The sequence below is a fragment of the Otolemur garnettii genome, unplaced genomic scaffold (assembly GCF_000181295.1).
Source record: "Otolemur garnettii isolate 467f Iridium unplaced genomic scaffold, OtoGar3 scaffold00038, whole genome shotgun sequence".
Classification (NCBI taxonomy): domain Eukaryota; kingdom Metazoa; phylum Chordata; class Mammalia; order Primates; family Galagidae; genus Otolemur; species Otolemur garnettii.
The window spans coordinates 9,556,409-9,577,098 of NW_003852433.1; the positions used below are offsets into that span (position 1 = coordinate 9,556,409).

The window sequence follows — 20,690 nt, forward strand, 5'->3', positions numbered from 1 at the left end:
CTCTCTGAGTCTTACATCAACTGTCTATAAAATGGAGATAATGATGCTTACTTCATGGAGTTGGGGTGAAGATACAGTAACGTTCTTCTGTAAATTGCTTAGCAGAGAGCTTAGTGTTAGCTTACTGTTGACTTGTATGACCTTAGGCAATTCCCTTTACCTGCCTTAGCCTTTAAGTCTCTTTTTGACAATGTTAACTCCTACCCTCATTGCTGGTTATTTATAAACACATCTTCCCATATTAGGATATAAGCAACTTGATGGTAGAGAAAAATTTATTCATTATGCATATGTGAAATCTCTTTGTACAAGTTAAAAAGAAAAGGGTCACGGCAATTGTGATTCTTTGTTTCTGATTGAAATTATAATGTGTGATTATTTAAATATCCATAGCAGAAGACCTCAGAGAAGAAGAGCAAATCTAAGATGCCTGAATTCTTTGGAACCACAATGCTTTAGGTGTTTTAGAATTAGGATTGTTATCCACCCAGAAGAACAAAAGTCATTTTACCACAAGGATATTTGCACCTGCCAGAATGTGTATAGCACCTCAATTCACAATCACAAAGACATGGAAGCAACCCAATGCCCATCAGCCCATAAATGGATTAACAAACTGTGGTGTATGTATACCATGGAATATTCAGCCATAAGAAAAGATGGAGACTACCTGGATGGGGTTGAACCACATGCTTCTTAGTAAAGTATCTAAGAATGGAAAAAAAAGTATCCACTATACTGAATACTAATATGAAACCAGTATATAAACAACTTCACACTCACATGAAAGAGTTAGGATTGGGAGATCAAGTTCAGCCAGGCAGTATGCCTGTATGGTTTTGAAAAAGAAATGATCCGAGTTGTAATTCTTATCAGTTAAATAAAATAATAAAATTTACTTTGCCATAAATGCAGGGAAATAATAAAGACACAGAGTACATGGGTCACTATGAAAGTTTTGAGACAGATTGTGTTATGATACATTAATTGTCTTCCAAGAGACACAGTTAACAGTATCCTTTCTGATTTACCAGTCTAACTTTCAACTCTCTGGGCTTATCCGTGCTGCTGGGGAGGCTTCATTTGTTTCCATCCATGTAGATTTTATGTTTCTTGATTTTTATATATCTCAAAACTTTCGTAATGACCCAGAGGTTCTCAATAAATGTTGGTTGAATGCATGTGTGGATGGATGGACAGATGGGGAAAAAAGTGGTTGTAGAATGGATGAATGAATGAATGAATGAAATAATGAATGAATGGTTCCTAGATTGCTGCATGGATGAAGGGTAGATGGGTAGATGGATGGATGGAGGAATAGATGATAAGTGAATGTGTGATAAATAAGTGGATGGATGGGTGGATGGATTAAATAAGTTCTCAGCAAGCACGAAGTATTGGGCACGCGAAGAATGACCATTATTGCACAATGGACGTACCTAACTGGATCAGCGGGATGTAAGTGTTGCAATTAGGAGTCCTAAATTCCCCATTCAGGAAAGACCTATTTTCCCTGTCCCTTTCTGTGTCCTAGGAAAACCTGCTTCCAGGAAGGGCACTATAGGGACGTGTTGGTGGACAGACACCACAAGCCATGTTCTCCCCAATGCAGCCCTGTGGTACTGGGATGAAACAGAACGGAGCCACATATTGGAAGGTGTAAACAGCTTGCCAAGAACATCCTTGTTTCCATATGGTGCTCCTAATTTTTCTGGTCTCTCCTTCTTATCTCAGGAGATTGGCAGAGCAGGTGTTCCTGATAAGAATTAGTAAGTTACCAGCTCTGGACTCAAATTCTATATTGGACATTGCCTAGCTATGTGAATTAGACAAACTTCTCACCTTTCTGATCTTTAATGTTCTCAATCTGACAAAATGGAAATTGTCATAGTATCTACCTCAAAGGTAGTGGATTTAATGATATGTCACAGATAAAGCACTTTGCTTAGTGCTGGGCACATAGAAAGTACTCAGAAACTATACATAGTAATGTTAGTAAGCCTTTTGACAGATGAAAAAGATGGAAAATTGACATTCATAAGGTCCCTGAGGCAGAGAAGTGAACTCTAAGAGTGAGAGGACCTGGGTTCCCATTCACTGTGTGACTTTGGGCACGCTCCTTTCCCTCTCTGAGGCGTACTTTCTCCACCTGCATAATAGAGAATGGGGCCCACAAACTCTGAGGCGTAGGATTCCTGATCAGGGGTATAATGCCAGCATTTTACACTCTACCACTACCACCACCAAACTGACTCTCTTGAGCACAAGTACGTATAGTCAAGGGCAACTATTCAAAATACTCAGACTCATACCACGAATCAGCATCCACTCTAGCTAAGAATTCTGATCCATATTATAGATGAGGACACTGAGCTTGGGGTAGTGACTTGACTTGCCCAAGGCCACACAGCTAATAGAATGTTGAAGTTGAATTCAAGTCTACGTCCATTCACTACAGACCAGAACCCTCCTTACTATACAATACCCGCTGGCATGTGTCATCGCTAACATCTGCTTGGGTTAGTGGATTGGAGGGTTGGGGAAACAGAGCACAAAATTTTCCAGGGAGAGCGAAGGAAATAAGCTTTTTAGAACCAGAGTAGCGGAAGTAAACATTAGGAGGGTTTGAATGTCACCTTGCCCAAGCCATAGATGGGAGTCCTTGTGGCAGCAACCTCAGCCTGAGTTTCCCTGGAAAATATTAAAAGCTTCTAGGGGCCCTTAGACTCCAGTCTCTGGCTGCTGCATTTAAATTACCACATACAGACATTTGAGAGTTGATTTGTTTAAAAGGACATCAATGCTATAGATCTAGAGTGGAACAGCCGCTGTTCTGGGGTGCAGATGGGCATGGCTGGTGCACAGTAATGATCTTAGTTCTTTTTCTCTGTTCTAAAACTCACTGGTGCTCTCCAATGAACCCCTTGTCAATGTCATTAATTGCTTATGAGACCTTAGGCTTAAGTTAACCACCCTGGGTCAGATTCTTTCTGCAAAGTGATGAGTTAGGGAGGGTGGGACTAGAATATTCTTGAGGCCACCCTAACCCTCCTCGTTGTCAAGATGTCTTTTCTTTGGGGGTCACACCTAACCAGGAGCCTCCCATGGACAAAAGGTTTCCACTCCACCTTTGGGCCTGTTCCCCTTCAATCTGGTACCTGTGGTGATGGGGCACAGACTGCTTCTTCCTGAGGCTCTTGACCCCTAGGTCCCCCTTTTACTTTAAAGGACCCACTTCAAACCCTCCATCTCCCATGGTCACTAAAAGGGACGCCACTCCAAGGGACTCTCCACTTAGGAAAAGTGACAACACACATGAAGCTTTTGGGAAGGGCTTAAGGCGGGTACACTCTGTGGGCAGGGGATTGAATGGGAGTTGCTTTAGCAGTGCAGCCTGGGGCAAGGACCAGAGATGGTCATCCCGTTCCCACCCTTGCCTGCTGCATCCAAATTTAGTACCCAACCTGTGAGGTCAGAAATTTTGCCTTGCAGTGAGATGGAAACACTGAACTTGGAGTCAAGAGATCTGGGTTTCATTCTAGTTCTTTATAAGACCATGGGCCTCAGTTTCTTCATCTTTAAAATGGATATAACTGATACTGTTGTAGGGACTGAATGAGATCAATAATGGTTGTTTAATAGCAAGAACATCAACAATAACAGCATTATACCATCATGTTGTGGTGTGATTTCAGGCAAATCATTTCACATCTCTGAGCTTTATTTGTCCATTTTTAAAATGGGAATAAATCAATTTTTCTGTCTTCTCCACCCCCAGGAACTCTGAGCAGGGTGGTGTCTTGGGTGACAGGTGGTCCATATTTTAGCAGCCGCTCTGGCATTGACTTTCTGATGCATGGTGGGATGCCTTATGCCTAAGCCTCCCCTCTTTAAATGAAGAGGCTGCATTAGCATTCTTTGAAGGTCCCCCTTGGCTGCTTTTTCATCCTGACTGTAGACTAAACACCACAGTGAGGTGATCTAAGAAGAGCTGACAATTGGAAGGTGCTGTAATGACCAAGGCCTCTTCTTCCTGTGGCAAACAACTATCCACATGATAAATTCAAAGCCACTGCTCAGACACCTACCCTTCCCTGGAGAGGGCTGAGCCCCAGAATCACCTGCCACCTGGCTGTGGAAAGGAGGCAGGGAGGCTGGCCAAACAAAAGCCCCTTATCAGCTGGAAGCTCTGAAATCCGATCCCAGGAATAGCCAGAGCTGTTTACCTGCTCTGCGAGGCACAGGCTGTGTGCAGATGGACATCTCACCGGGATCCCCAGACCAGCCAGCGGGCAGCATATGCTGCAGGAGGCCCTTGTGGGGCAAGGTGCCATATCTCACAGTGGGGGGTAGGGTGGCGGGGGAGCCAGTGTCTGATCACCTGATCTCAGCAGAGAAGTTCAAACAGGAAGCATGACGTTGGTCAAACACCACTTCACTGAACCCAGGGCTCACGGAGGCCGACTCAGGCTATAGACCTTGGGCAAATCCTCCCTCTTTGTGAGTTTCAGTATCCCCCTCTGCAAAAAGATATACTAAATTAAACCAATGGGCCACAGAGTTTCTTGATCTCCTGTCTTAGTGAAGTGCATTGAGAATGAAGCCCCAATAGACATGTGTTTACTTATAAATTACATATGCAGGCTATTTTCCCAATGTATTCTGTACTTTATAAAACATACCCCTCAGTATGTAAAATGAGGAGCCTGGATATTCTCCAGGGTAGGGTCCCTTTAGAGCTATAATTCCAATGCCGTAACTCTGTAGGTCTCCACGTTTCCTCATCTGTACAACGTGCTTGTGGTTATACTGGCTTCACTGATAATTCAGTCAACAAACATTTAAAGATCACCAACTATGGGCCACTGTACTAGGTGCTGGGATCTCACAAGGAATGAGGCAGGCACAGTGGTTCAAATGGTTCTCCCGTGAATCAGAGGAAATAACATTGCTGCGTTTGAATATTGGCAATTCCGTATGGTTCAGATTATTAAGCGTGAAAGTGATTAGATGAGGGGAAAATGCTACAATTCACGCATTCAACCAACATTTGTTTGGCCCCCTGCCACGTATCAGGGGAGAGAGTCACAACAATGAGTGCACAGCCACAGTTCCTCTCCTCATGATGCTTAGTCTATTAGGACAGGTATGCTTTAACCAAAGATGGCACAAAGCTATATAAAATTACAAATGTGTTGAGCACAGTGATAAGGAAGTAATGTCTGTAACGGAGAGGGTAACGTCTGCAGCACTGTTGAAGGAGCCCCAAGGAAACAGCATTGGCCCTGAGACCTGAAAGTGGAGTAGGTATAAATTAGGTGCCAGGGTAGACGGAGAGAGCTTTCTTAGCAGCACGTGCAAAGGCTCTGTGGCAGGAAGAAGCATGGGAAATGTGAGTAACTAAAAGGAACAGGATGCAGCTAGAGCAGAAAGAATGTAGGGTAGTGTTTTATAAATGATTTCCGAGAGGTTATCAGAAAGTGGACCATCATGAGCTGCCCGGGCCTCTTCAGGGAGTTGACTCTATTCTGAAAATCCTGGGAAAGTGCAGGAGGGCTTTAGGTGGGGAGAGAGAAGGTTTACAAGGTCTGATTTTCTTTTCAGAGAAGTTCTCTGGCTCTACATGGGGCATAGATGTGAGGAAGAGGAAGAGAAGGGCGGTATTGCTGTGAGTGGTACGAGATGGAATCATAACAACTGTGATCACCAAAGCCGATTGAACATAAAGCAAGAGAAGAAAAACAAAACAAAAATGCTCACAACCTTAAAATCTGGACAGTGACAGGAAGTGCAGATGGCAGAGAACAAGAGGACAGACCTGAGTTCAATTCCTGGTTTCATCACCCACAAAGTGTGCAGCCCTGGTCTAGCCACATCTCACCTCACCAATCAGTTTTTCTTCCTCTGCAAAGCATACTACACAGTAAACAAATCAGTGAAGACCACTGGGTTCTCAGCCCACTTCTGACTCTTATCAGCCGTGGTCCTTAATCAGGTCACTTCTACTCTCAGAGCCTCGGTTTCCCTACCTGTAAAGCAGGGTCTTGAAGCTCTCTCTCTCCTGGAGTTATTCTGAGGGTAGAACCAGATAACCAGTGAAATGTGTTTAGCACAGGGCTAGGCACACAGTAACATGAGGAGCTCTGCACACCCATCCCCACCACGGTGAGCACACACACAACACCCCAAAGACACACACTGCTGGGGCAAATGGCACCACTCTTTCTGCAGGAGCGGTAATTGTCTTATAAAATTTCAGCTCACTTGCCTAAGCTTAACTTTTAATGAAGCCAGACACCAGTGATCCATTGGTGTTTCTACTCAGCAAAGCTGTCAGCGGGATCTAAGCCCTGGGAATCCACCAACCAGGGGATTCTCCAGATGAGAAACATTTGCGTCCAGAGGATCTTAATATTTGTTTTGAACAGACACATGTAGACGTGAATTACTTAATGACTGTTTTAGGGCTCTGCATTGTTCCTGTATTTGGTTTGGCTTTGTCTCTATGACATCTTAATTCAATGTTTTATTTCACGGAGCTCCGCACACAGTCTGTGGCATATGGGAGCTCCCTCAGCGAAATTTCAAATGGAGAGGGGAGGTGGGGAGAGAGAGCGAGTGAGAGATATCAAGAAAGCGAGAACAGACTGTAGCTTCCAGGGTGTACAGCTCGCAGGGCCTGTCAGGTGCAAGGGACAGTCTCGGTTTACACGTATGGATACAAGAGACAACAAACCTTTGCCGCTGGGGAACACAATTTATCACTGCTATTTGAAAGTCTAAACAGTTTCCTTTTCAATTTCCTAATCTGATTGATCGCAATCAGAGAGACTGTAAATTTCATGCTTGTCCATAACATATGGAAAGACCAAGTTAAGCTTCTGGCACTGCTGTTCAAAGCCATCCCTGGCTGCATCACAGTCAGGGGAGAAGAGCCAAGAGAAGCAGATCAGACCTAGGACTCTGCCTGGGAGGGCAGGGACCCCCGGGACCACCTCTTGCCCCTACCTGGGAGCTGAGGACCCAGGAATTCCCCACCTGGCTTATAAAGCCTCCTTTGATCTGCTTCCTGCCTGATCTCGGCAGTCATCTGTTACCATCCCCCTCACTCCCTGATCCACAATGCCCGCCTTGTTATTCTTCAAGGACACCGAGTGTGTTTCCACCTCAGGGCCTTTGTATGTGCTGTTCCCTCTAGCTTAGACACATGTCCCCCAATTATCCTCACAGCTCACTCGCTACATTCCTCCAGGTCCCTGGTCAATCCATCTGACAAAGCCACTCCTTCCCTCAGCCTCTATTCCCTTCCCCTGCTTTATTCTTTACAGCACTTACTGCCACCAGATCCTATATTATGTATTTATTGGGTTCATTTATCATCTTTCTCTTCCATGGGAACAGGGACTTCTCGTTGGTTGCTTGTGTTATATTGAGTAATATCTCAATGAAAATATCAAACGAATGGATGAACGAAAGTAAAACTTTTTTTTTTGCCACACACATTGCAAATGTGCACTTCTTTCCATTTTGTGCATTCACTCTCCTGTGATCCACTTCATCTTCAACACATGTGGGCTGACTGCATTCCCCGATCACCAGTGGTCGCTGGAGGAATGCAGACTGGATTTCATACGAGCCCGAGCCAGTCCATGAAGGACAAGAAACCTAATGGCCCATGCCAAAGACTTCATCCTGGAGCCGATGGCAGAGGGGACGGAAATTTTACATTTATAGTTTCTTTCCCCAGCTTCCCTTTATTAGCACTGAATATTCCCAGCAGGTAATCTTCCTTCTAGAGAGTCAAACTGCTTTTTCTCCCAGGGAAAAGAGATGGGAAGAAACCTTAGTCTCTTTGAGACCCTACTAGGGGCAAAGGCCTTGTTTATTCTGATCATTCCTTACATTTGTAAGTAAAATAGACAAAATGAAAGAATCATCCCCACTGCACAGATAACTAAGGAAAACTGTATGACCATAAGCCAGGGACTCCATGCCTCATTGTGGGTCTTTTCTTCTGCTTTTTCCCATTCTCCTGTCTCTGTTCCTACCTAGGTTATAGAACTTGAGACTGTCTGCCTCACATCCTACTTACCTTTGCTGCTAGACTCTGAGGCCCTCAAAGGCAGAGACCGCATTTCATTCATCTTTTTCTCCCTAATGAGCCTGGCACGGAGTAATAATAAAAACTATAATTTATTATTAATAACAAGACCCAACAGTGGTGGAACCCTTACTCTGTGCCAAACAGCACTTTTCATAAATTAGCTCATTCAGCCACTCATAACTGCTCTGGGAGGTAGCTACTATTATTAGCCCCATTTTATGGATGAGGAAACCAAGATCAAGAAGGTCGAGTCACTTGCCAACAGTCACATGGCCAGTGAGCATTTACAAACAGTAAAAGAAAACATTCCTTTTGATGAGTTTGCCCCTGGGGTCCAATAGAGTTTTATTTTTTTAAACGGCTCTACAGATCTCCAGTGGCTCTTGAGGGAACAGCAAAACCATAGTCACAAATAAATACGGAGCACTGGAGTAGTCCAGAGGTAAATGCAAGGAAGCAAATCATCACTGCTGGACAACCTCACCCAGGTGGTCAGGGGCTTAGCAGCCCCTCTCTCTGCCTCTCCTCAGGCAGCCCATGTCATAGCAACAAGAGCGTCTGCTTGATGGAGGTCTTGGCCTGTCCCAGGCACTGTGCCATGCTCTTTAGATGAATTATCTCGCTCGCGCCTCACTACGACCTGGTGATAGGAGGATTTCACAGACAGAGAGGCCGAGGCACAAAGAAGGAAGTGACTAGCAGATCCCATAGCTTGGAAGTGACAAGGCAGGATTTGAGCCTGGATGGAGCTGACTTTGAAGCCAAATTCTTTTCATCATTCTATTTCTTCCATCTCAGAAATATTTTCTCACACCTCAGAGAAAGTCTTAGTTAACAAGCAATTAAAGAGTTCCGGTTTGGCTAAGCCCCAGCAAATTCTTCAACCTCACGCCAAGGTAAATCTAGCCACTCTGGGGAAAAAATGATATTTTTAAAATTTATTGCCCCTCTGCAACATGCCTGATGTGCTCAGGCAGCAGAGGGCACATGACCCGCGTTAACTACCCCATTACAGGAGTTAGTAGTTTAGGGATGTTTCCCCGATTTGGTGGCCTGGAGCAGGCGTGGAGGTAACAGGGACCTCCCAGGCCTGGGAAACACTTCCAGGTGGCATTTTGTTCAACCTCCTCCCCCCTGTACTGGCTAACATGTCTCCTTGTTCAACCAGACAGATGTCTGTATCTAGGGAGCCTCATTCTGACACAAGGGAGAGTCAAATCTATTTGCAGTGTGTCTGTCTTTCTGGTTGCCTTGCTCACAATTCCCAGTGTGTCAGAACTGGAGGTGGGGCTGGGAGAAAGCTCATCTGTTGCTAGGTTTGGACCACATGCCCCCATCTAACATTCATTGAATATCTTCAGCCTGGTTCTTTAAGACGGCACATTTGCCAAGTAAACACGGTAGAATGTCAGAATGTCAGAAATGACCCCTGCACTGACCCCATTCAACTAATTTCACCTTTCAAAAAGAGAAAGGTTTGACCCAAACAATAACACTCCCTTCTAGAGAAAAGTGCTCATTCATCGCCAGGACAAGCATTCTCTGTGACCCTCAGTCTACTGGCTCTCAACCACAGGCTGCCAGAAAATCTCTCAACAGCCCCTCACCCCAGCTCCCTAGATCTCGTCAGCACAAATGTGCTAACTGATCTCCTGGCACAGAGGGGAGTCTTGAATTAAATGGTTCAAAGGCATTTCTTATTCTCCCTTACAATTTGGCCATCTTTCCCTTTATGCAGTAAAATCTCCAATACTTTGAAATTTATGGGCCTTTGGACAGGGACTGGGCTGGAGTCTGCTTCTGGACTCTTCTGCATAGAAAGGATTTTCGAAGAAAATTAACAGTTTGCTGAAAGAATTGTTAAGGGCATGTGGCCTCTACTTATGGAAGCCTCTTTTCTAGCCTTTTCCTAACACTTATGTATTTGCACAGAGCTGATATGCTAATTTCATGTGATTATTATATGTTCATTAAGCCCTTAGCTGCAAGCATTCATCAATATGGTTATTGTGGCTTGAACTGGTCTCGAACACTAGGTTTTTACTGAACTGAAACTTCTTAGATGCAAACTTTTCTGGACTAAGAAATTAACAAAGAGAATTAAGTTAATGGCAGGCAAAATGACTACACTGCTTCCGTGAGGATAAAAGAAGGGTTCTGATGTGCTATTAATTCATTGACTCTCTCCAATGTTGATATAGGATGAGGTCTGACTATGGTTAACCCTCCATCCTGGCGCAATTCTTGTTAGATCTTCCATGCCAGAATAATTACTCATAATACCCTCTTTCATTCTTAAAGATGTCTTGATACAAACTACAAATTACATAGTCGCTGTAGATTTGGTGAAACTTACAGAATTAACATTGTGATTTTTCAAGGACTTTGAGCTTTCTTTAGGCTGGCAGTACCTGATCTTCGCTGTACAAACCAAAAGAACGTTCCCTAACAATGCTATACCAATCAGTTCTGAATCCAGATAATGCAGCCAGATCAGAAAGCATCTAATCGTCCCTCTGAGAAAGGAAAGAGGGGACCACACCCTGCCCCACCTTTGTGTGTTAATTTTACCTCAATGAAATGAAACTGAAATCCCACAGTTTTTATTATCAGCACTACTCGGGGGAGAGATGGATAGGTAGAGAGAACACAATACTGAGGAATAGTGGATTTCCCTTTGGCCATTACAAGCTTTGTTACAGAGCTAATACCTTTTAAACAAACACTGTGCTCTACAGACGGCGAGCTGTGCCCTACCTGACTTCATCCTCACAACCCACCCTCCGAGATGGCTACTGTTATTATTTCTATTTTCAAGCTGGCAAGCAGGCTCAGTGAAGTAAAGCCACCTGTTCAGGATCCACAGCTAGTCACGACAGAACCAGGACAGGAATCCAGGTTGCCTTGTGCGCAAGTCTGAGCTCTTAACCACTATGATATACTGCCTCCCACTCTGCTATACTGCTCTGACATTTGAGTCAGACATCTGCTTGCAATTTGATACATTATCAAGCTATTGCCTCATCAAGTATGCCTCACCGCAGGGGGAGAGGAACTGAAGGGGGTTTGCTTGGATTGCTGTATGATGTATGCATAGTGCTATGAAATCAACGAATTGGATGTCTGCATCTATCTTGGCACTAAATTATCTTCAGAGATAGACTTAAAATATCTTAGGGAAGTTCACCGTGAGAAGGAGGGTGGCCCTTACATCTATAAACAAATACTGAGTGTGTAACCAACAGGACCGACTATTGGTTCATCCACCCCTTCCCCCATCTCTCTGCAGACAGATACTTGTGCTGATCTGCTGACTGTGATCTGGGTTTGACTCATGAAACAACATTTCTGATGAGACCAAGTCCCCAGATTGCCTCTAGAGGAAGCCACTGGAGGAGCCCAGTGATGTGTCAATGTCCCTGCCCTTTTCTTCCTGAGAACTTGATTTGGAAACATGGTACTTTTCGCCTTAAGTAAGTATAGAACGTTGAAGAGGAGGTAGAAATTGACCATCATTGGATGTGTCTGGCTTGAGTGAGAATGGAAATGATTCAGGCTTTATAGCCAGTATGTTAAAAGACAAGTCAAACTCAGCCTTTCCTAAAGACTTAGATGTAAATGCTGTCTCTTCACTCCCTACCCCAACCCAGGAGTAACAGCTACAAAACTGGAATCTCTTCTACGGAGAAGCCACACCTATTATGGAAGTATTAAACACGATTCTCCTAGCATGACCTAAATTGAGGGCTTCTGGCTCAGACTTTCACCCCATGGGTGGTCTCCAGGGGGAAAAAGACACAAGATATTAAAAGACATCAGGAGTGAAATGGCAGTGGGGGCCTGCAGAGGGCTATTGAAAAAGTCTCAGATGGATTAAATTAGAATGAACACAACGCTATAGAAAGCATGAAGGCTGAGGGACCTTGTGGTCCACTCTTACAATCGAGAATATGACCAAGACAAGGGGGTGACAGTAATAGACAAAGGCTGAAAGTCCCCGGCCAAGTGGACATTAGACATGTTTTTCTGAATTAAAACACCACCAGGAACCTGCCTCTCTCTCCCTGTACCCCTGAAGTAGATGGAGAAGTCTGGATCTAACACTACACTTCTACTTTCCAGTATTTCCCCTGGTTCCTTCTACAAGGGCATTTTCCTGGGCCGGTGCAGCACCTGACTTGGCAACAGTAGGGAGAGGGAGCACTCCAAAGGTGGACTAGATAACAGAAACCCAGGAAGAGAAAGCTGCTGACGTCAAAACCCTCTACAAAGAACCTCTCTCCGAGCAGAGAGCATCAGCTTTTGAATGGCATTTGGTGTTATTGTTCCCCTTCTCCAGCCTGTGTCAGTGGGTGTCCCCTCCCTCCCATCCACAAACACGAGCTGTTGCTGCTGCTGCTTGCAGCCTGCTGTGCCCCACTGCCCCAGGATGTCACCTGCCCACCCATTCTCCACACGGGATGCCCCTTTTTCTAAAGACCTGTATGATCCCCTCTCAGACTGTGAAGAGAAAAAGTTCTACGGTCTGGGTTTGATTCTTCAGACATGAGTCCCCATCCATCTTCCAGCCCACACCCACTGGAAAGTTCAGATTCACTTGTGCCAGAACAGGCATCCATTCTGTCCGAAGCACTTTCGCAGACATGTTTTCAATCTGCTCCCGCATGCAGGCTGCCAGGATTAATAAATCCTCCAAGTGGTCCCCCTGGGTCTACTTCTTTCTTTTCTCTCACCGAACCACTCATCCAATAGCACCAAAAGATGAGTTTTCATACTGCCTTGATTTTCCCTGACAGAGGGCACAGCCTTCTTCTTTTCATTCTCAAACTCCTCTAAATTGAGTGCTGTATAAAAAGGATCGGGTTTTCTCGGTCTCGGAATGCTTCCATCCTCCCCAACCTCCTCTGCCTCTCACCCCACACCCTGTTCCCCCTCTTTCTGCCTTTCTTTGAGTTTGTCCCTTCATCAACACCACGTCTACCACCCTCCCAGAACCTGTTCTCATTCCTGAGTTCAAAGCAATCAGGTTCTTTTGGGAAAATTAAATAAAACTCTTTCGATATCATCTTCATGATCTTGGAAGGCTCCTCCCTGACTCTTGAGCTTAGAGTCTTGGTTTTGGATGTTGGAGAGGAGAGATTTCAGCAACAGCAGCGGCGGCAGCAGCCAGTAAGGTGTGGAGGAGGGTGCTGTTTTGGGTGTATTTGAGGGAACAGCATATGGGCTTTTGTCAAAAATGTTCAGAGCTTGCTAGTTCCCGAGCTGGGGATAGAAATGTACTGCTATCTCTGAACACTGTTCGAGCTGGTTCAATCCTCGCCTTCTCTTCTATTACTGCCTTCCCCACCCACCTCCAATCCATCATTCCCCTGACCCCTGCTCTCTGAGCTCTGTGTTACCGAGAAAAGTTTTTGCGTCAAGTCGTACCCCACCTGCGCCGCCCACCCCAAGAAAGCAAAACCTCTTGAATAGGATCTGTGGGCTCCGCGGAGTGTTGCTCTCCTCCCCCTCGACCCCCCAATCCCTGTCCCTTCTCACCATCTTCCACCTCGCACAAGCAATTAGTTCCCATGTTCCAGCGGGAGATACCGAGTAGTGACGAGAAAAGACAGGCGCCCTGGCCCAGCTGCCTGCATCCACCCCTCAGGGCTCTGGGACACAGGCCAGGCAGAGGGGCTTCCAGGGTCTCCCCTTTTAAGAAGGAGGTCATTACCTTGGCAGCGGCTTCCGGGCCGTTATGCTGGCGACAATGATGCTCTCGGGACGCGGAGTGGCCACCGCTTTGAAGGTTCCTCGCCAGAACTTCTCAAACAGCTGCTTCTCGCCTTGCTGAACGCTCGCCATGGCCAACCCAAAGGGGCCGGGGTGTCCGGGCGCTGTCCGAAGTGCTGAAACGTGGATTCCGAACGGGGGCACACCCGCCTGCGGGCTGTGTCCGAGAGAAACCCAGAGAAACCCAGAGGGGTGGGGTGGGAGAGATCGGAGTTCAGGGCGGGGGATGGGACGTCTCGGCCCGGGCGGGCAGCACAGAAAGAAGGCTTGTCTGCCGGCTTTCTTGGCCTTCTGGGTTGGCTCTGGGCTGCTCTCTGAGCTCCGTGAGCCTCCGCGCCCCAGGCCGGGAAGGCAGGGCTGGCTTTCTCCGCAGCGCCAGGAGAGAAGAGGCGACAGGGCCGTCTGTGTGTGCGTGCGCGTGTGAGCTCCGGCGCGCCCGGGTTTTGTCTCTCGCACAATGTGACGTTGGAAAAGGAGGCTGGTCGGGAGAGCTGCACTTTCCACCCTCCTCTCGGTATCTCCACCCCACCAACCCCCTCCTCTTCAGGCTCAGCCTCCTGCCGCCATCTGCATAACAAAAGCCCGCAGGTCTTGGGAGGAGAAAGGGCGGGGCGTGCGCTTGTCACCCGGGCCCGCAGCGACCGAGTTGCAGCGCTGACCCCTCGGAGAAGCAATCCTGGCACTCCCGTCAGAATCAGGCGGAAGATCCTGCTTCCCGGCCCTCTCTGCTCTCTCATGTCGGGCCTTCCCCCCACCTCTTTCTTGCATGCCCTTGGGGCCTGGCCACCTCCCTTTCCAGCCGCTTCACAAGTCTTCTGGCAAATCTTCTATTGAGGGAGGAAGTGAAAAACTTAACCTATTCTCCCAAGCCAGGGCCCCCCGCCCCTCACTTCTGGGAGGGACTGCCTCGGTCAGCAAAGAGGGTCTCTTGAGTTCTTTGCGCTTGGGGGCCGCGAGATCCCCACCATCCAGAAAGTGCCATTTGATGGACAATCCGTCACCAGTTCGGCTTCTCGCCATCTGCCAAGCCGAGACCCCGCCCGCAAAGGGGCGCAGCGTTACATCTGTGCACGCAGTGCTGTAAAGGATATCTCTTTGTGTCGCCCGCCTGCCCAACGTCCTCGCTGCCAAGCCCAGGCAAAGGAAAGGGGACTCCTCCGCCCCACCCCGCCCACTCCTGCCCCCTACCCGCTCCTGGGGAATTATTCTGCGACTACTTTTCCTAATGCAGCTTGTCTCGGGAAAAGGAGTACGTTTTGGAACTGAAAGCACTTAGGGGGAAGGTTTCAGGGGGAAAAACTGAAATCACGGGGGCATAGTTACTTTTTAATCTCTCTTCCCTATCGTCTATCCTCTCGCAGTTCAGTCGTAATCCTAGTCAGTGGAGGTTCAGAATGCCCAATAACCCCCAGACACAGAGGATCCGGGTAGAATTTCTCTTGTCCCCCCCGACCCCCAGTTTTCATGAAGGAAAAGAGATCTTTGAGGGATCTCTCAGCCCATCTCTCCTTTGGAGCCCTTTAATCTTAGCATAGTTGCTACCCACACTGTAAACTCCTGGAAGGTGGCCTCCCTGAGTCTTAAAGGCCTCCAAGCACATCGCGCCAGGTCCCAGACACATCAGGAGTAAACCCATGCTTATCGCTGACGTTAATAGTAATGGGGGCCCAGTGGGTGGTGGCGCAGGGACCGGGCGGGGGATGTTGGGGAGTGTGGGCACTAATGTGAACTTCAACTTCAGAAGTTCTTTGAAAAGTAACAGGAGTTACATAAGAGGTGAAGGGCAAGAGGAGGATAAAGAGAGCAAAATAGGGCAACAGAAGAAAGAACGCTGGAATAGATGAGTATCCTTCTGGAAAAGTGTAAGACTGGATTGGTGTGTAATTCCTTGCTGCTGTGTCTGCTCATGGGAAAGCCTGAGCGTGCTTCTCGCTCTGCAGTGACCCCTTCTGGTCAATAACTAGAGACTCATTTGCAGGCTTCTTAAACATGTTGTGGCTACAGGGAGGTGGGGCCAGGGCTAGGATGCTTGGAACAGGAGAGAGGTGGACGCTAGGGAGCCACTTGCCTCCTTCTCCCTTTCCTCCTGCATCAAACATCCCCCTTTACACTGCTGCTCTCGGGCCTATCTCTCACTCTGAAGTTGATGTCATTTTAAATGCAATCCTGAGCTGGCTGCTTAAGTAGCCTGGGATGTTTAAAACTACCCTTAGTCATGACACTGGGGGTATGAACTGAGTCACTTGCAAGGGAGAGGTAGGCGGGATCCCACCCCCACAAGATCAATCAACATCTCCCAGCTGTGTTCCTATTCTTAATTCCTAGAACGTGGTTAAAGCTGCCATGTGCACCTCCTTGCCTTTTTTGAACCCTGCAGCAGCCAAGCGGCCTAGACTTTAGGTCTAGCTTCTCCAATATAACTTAAATTTCACTTCCTCCCTTACTTTATCAAAATATTACCACATCATGTCTCACTCCTTCAGGGTACTGCTCTCTGTTTCCCCAGGCGCAAGCCCACCCCATAAACTAAGCGCTGTTAACATGCTGATTAGAATACAAATATCTGATGCAATTCCACTTACCCTCTGTACTAGGCTGGTGGCAGATGTCACTAATCCATCACAACAATCTTGCTGGGACCTACCCTCAGAATCCTTCTCAATACAGTTTTCTAAATAGACACTACTAATTGGTTGCCATTTGGCATTCTAGATAAAATCAATTTGACACCTATGTCTAGATGGTACTTCTTTATTAATTAGTATTATTGTTTTATTTGAAAAAGGGAAGAGCAGGGAGAAGTGATTCTAGGGTTTGTTAACCCAAGCACTCTAGATTGGAGCTAAAGAGATTCTTATGCATTCTTCCCCTTAGTGAGCCAAAGAGATAGTACCTCCAGCTCAGAGAAATAGTTACCGTTCCTCCTGAGGCAGTTCAAATCCCATCGCACTAACATTATTGCATTACCTTGGGTAAATCTCTTCATCGTTCTGTGTCTAAGATTTCACTGAGTACAAAGGGGCTAATTATTATCCAGCACCATCAAGGGGCATCAGGAAACTTAATAGTCTATAGCCTCGTCCAAAAGTCCAGTGAACAGCGAGTAATCCAAACAATTACAGAGATGATACGAAATATTATAATAAAGCCAATTCATATGCCTTTGTGCCTTTAAACAAGATTTTGCTAAGCCATTCAAGTTATGTGATTCTGGATTTCTTCATGAGGACATTTGGGGAGAAAACTATGATTGCACTACACAAGGTTTACTAACCCTCACTTCTTGATAGTTCTATCTTACGTCTAATCTGAATCTCACCTTAGCTGTTTATCGTACATTTTCTCTAATAGAACATAAACATGCACTACTACAAATACCCCTGGACTAGCATGGATAACACAGCAAGGATTCTTTTTTTTTTATTGAGACAGAGTCTCACTATGAGACTCTCAGTAGAGTGCCATTGTGTCACAGCTCACAGCGACCTCAAACTCTTGGGCTTAAGTGATTCTCTTGCCTCAGCCTCCCAAGTAGCTGGGACTATAGGTGCCTGCCGTAATGCCCAGCTATTTTGTTGTTGCAGTTGTCATTACCCAGTGTATGTGGCTGGTGCCCTCACCACTGAGCTACGGGTGCCGAACCAACAGTAAGCATTCTTCCCTGGTTGTGTAGTTCCTAAGATTCTACAAGACAAATGTGTTCATTACTGTCTCAGATGATAATAGCTGCACGTATCAAGTATATATGACTATGTTCTATGTCTTAGTCGGCAAGTATGCTAAACCCTTGATAGCTATTATCTCATTTAATTTTCAAAACAACTCTGTGAGAAAGACCTCTATGAGAAAGAAAATTGTCTGGATTTTACAGATTTGGAAACTGAATCTCAGAGTATAGAATTACTTGCCCAGAATCACACAGCTAGCAAGTAGTAGAGTCTGGTTTCAAATCCAGATATGCCTTCCTCTACAGTCTAGGATACACTGACTATTAGCCACAGGAGATAGGCTGTGTTCATATCTACAGATTCCCATTTGTCTGAGTACCTATTTATGCTACCAAGGATGGTATTTTCAGAGCCTCTACCTTTTTCCTGGAGGAATGGCCAAAAGTACTTGCCTGGTATTTTCCTGATATGGGCATCCTGGTATTTCTTAGGTAGTTGGCAGGACAGAACATGAATCTCCAAGACTACCATATTGATTTTTTTGGTAGGAAACCAAGCTGAAGAATCTCAGTGGGGAGAGAAAGAGTGAGCTGTTCAATATCAAAACCTGAATAAAGGGATTATTCCTCCCCAGAGCAACTGTTCCAGCCACTGAATTGGCTGCCCTGCTACGAGAATTTGACTTTGCTTACTCATGCTCCATACTCTCACTAGGGAAGATTTTCCCTCAAATTGTGGGCCTGCTCATTATTTTCTTCTGCTGAAAACCTTTCTTGGGCTTCTGGAAATTAATAGAGTAAATGTCTAACTCCTTTGCACAGCCCACGAGGATCTGGTGCTTGTCCTCTATCTCTGTCCTTGAACTCCACCCTGCATTCATTCCAAATTGCTCATAGAATCTCAATATACCCCATTCTGGTCTATGACTCTCTCTCTGAATCATTGAAAACAATTTCCTCTGGCCTCTCTGGCTTTCTGAAGAACTCCTATTCATTCCCCAACACGTTATAATCATACGTGTATCATCTCAGACATCTTATCTGATTTATTCCTACCTTTTCATACTCACAATAAAAATCTCCAATCATCCCCTCTCTTGAGCTTATTCTGAACCATGAGTATGTTCTCTTATTTGTTTGGAATTATTTTTCATAATATTGATTGCAAGATCCTTGAAAGGACCAACTATGTCTATTTCATAATTGAGTCACCAATGTCCAGTATAAGATTGGCACGTAGCAGGTATTCCATAAAAGATGGTGCAGTGAGTAGATTTCATATGCAGTATATACATAGTAGCCATACTAATGTGCACGTTACCCTAGCCCATAGACAATAAGGATTTTATACCTATGCATTACACTTGACGATACAACATTCACATGGCACTTGCTGATATTGTATATACTCATTTACCTGTGAACTGATGAGAGGAAAGGACTACATTTTATGTATACTTTGTGTATAATATATATCGCACTATAGTAATACTCTGTATTAGTATTATAGTAGTACAGTAATACAGAGTATACTATAGTACTACATTTTATGTATACTTTATGCATATTATATATAACACTTTAGCAATACTCTGTAGTACTGTAGTATAGTACTGAATGTCAGGCATTGTTCTAAGTACTTTACAAATATTAACTCATCTAATGCACACAATAACTATGAATCAGGTCCTGCTATTAACCACACTTTACAGACAAGGAAACTGAAACACAGAGAGTTGAAGTAATTTATCCAAGGACACACAGCTCGTAAGAGATAAAGCCAACACGTAAACCCAATCAGTTTGACCTGCAGAGTCTGCACTCTTAATCATATTTATATACTGTCTCTAAAATGATTCTTATATCCCAATGGCATTCTCTGATGTGCAAGACTGTATTGGGCATAGCACTCCAACAGGGGCAAAAATGGGCCCTCCTCTAATGGAGCTTACGGTGCACTTGGTGGGAGGTGTTTGGCAGTTATGTTTACATCATAAAAAGTAACCATGCCTCAAAGAAATGATGTGAGACTGGATAACTGAGTCTAAAGAGGGTAGCTCTCTGAGATAGTTGCATTTAAGCTTAAGTGAAGAATAAGAGGCATTAGTCAAGTGAAGAAGGGAGAGAGTGTTTCAGGAAAAGAGTTGAGTATGTGCCAAGACCACAGGAGAGTTGGGTGTACTTGAGGAACAGGCGGAAGCTCAGAGAACACAGTGATAAGAGAATGGAGGCAGAATGGAGGCGATGAGGATGGAAGAATGTGCTCCATGTAATGAAATTAGATTCTCTGAGTCTCATTTTACTTTTAAATAAGTCTCATTTTCTTTTTCAATGCAAAATGAGAGGATCACCGTTATTACACTCAGTTTAAAAAGCAAATAATATTATATCATTATTTCTCAAAGCAAGATGCCTTGCCTTTTCAAGATGCCTTGAAAGTTAGGTGATACGTCCCTCTCCAAGCAGGTTTTAGATCTAAACAGATCTGAGTAACATCGGAGCATGAAGTGATAAGGTGAGAAAGTTAGTCCTTCTCCAATTCTCTCTAGCCATGGCAGAAGTCCTCCACGAGTTGATTTTCCTAAAACGTCTTGAGCTCATGTCTTGGTACTTGCTTTTCAATGACAAGGAAGTGACTTCAGATTTAGAGGCCTGGACAACTAGAATTGAAAACCATTGGTTTGCTTTCACTGAATTATATCTTTATAGTTACCCTCCATTATTAGCATACGATACTGTTCTTGTTTTATTTTTAAAATGTCCTCCTTAAGTAAATTTGTTAAGTAGAGAATCTCTTAAAATTCTTTGTATTATAGAAAATTTCAAACATATACAAAAGTAAAGAGACCAACATAACGAATCCCTGTGTGCCCATGGTCTAATTTCAATAATTATCAATACAGTTAATTTTGCTTCATATATATCCTGACCCACTTCCCACATGACTACTTTGAAGCAAATTTACAACATTGTTATTCCAGTTGAAAACACTGCAAGAGACATCTCTAAAAGATAAGAACTCCTTTTAAAAAAAGGATAACTGTAATATCAATAAGTAGACAAAATTAACAATAATTTTTGCTGTTGTTTTTTTCTTATCATTATTTTTATTTTTTTTTAATTTTTTTATTAAATGATAGCTGTATA

General features: G+C 44.9%; 1 protein-coding gene across 1 annotated transcript in view; it reads right to left on the reverse strand.

Annotated features, from left to right (window-relative positions):
• Positions 1-14,334, reverse strand: part of SRRM4 (serine/arginine repetitive matrix 4) — a 156,442-nt gene extending 142,108 nt beyond the window's left edge. Inside the window, exon 1 of the mRNA XM_003789929.1 lies at positions 13,818-14,334. Coding sequence (XP_003789977.1) covers positions 13,818-13,948 — 131 coding nt within the window. The 5' untranslated portion in view covers positions 13,949-14,334. The remainder of the gene's footprint in view (positions 1-13,817) is intronic.
• Between the last annotated feature and the right edge of the window lie 6,356 nt (positions 14,335-20,690).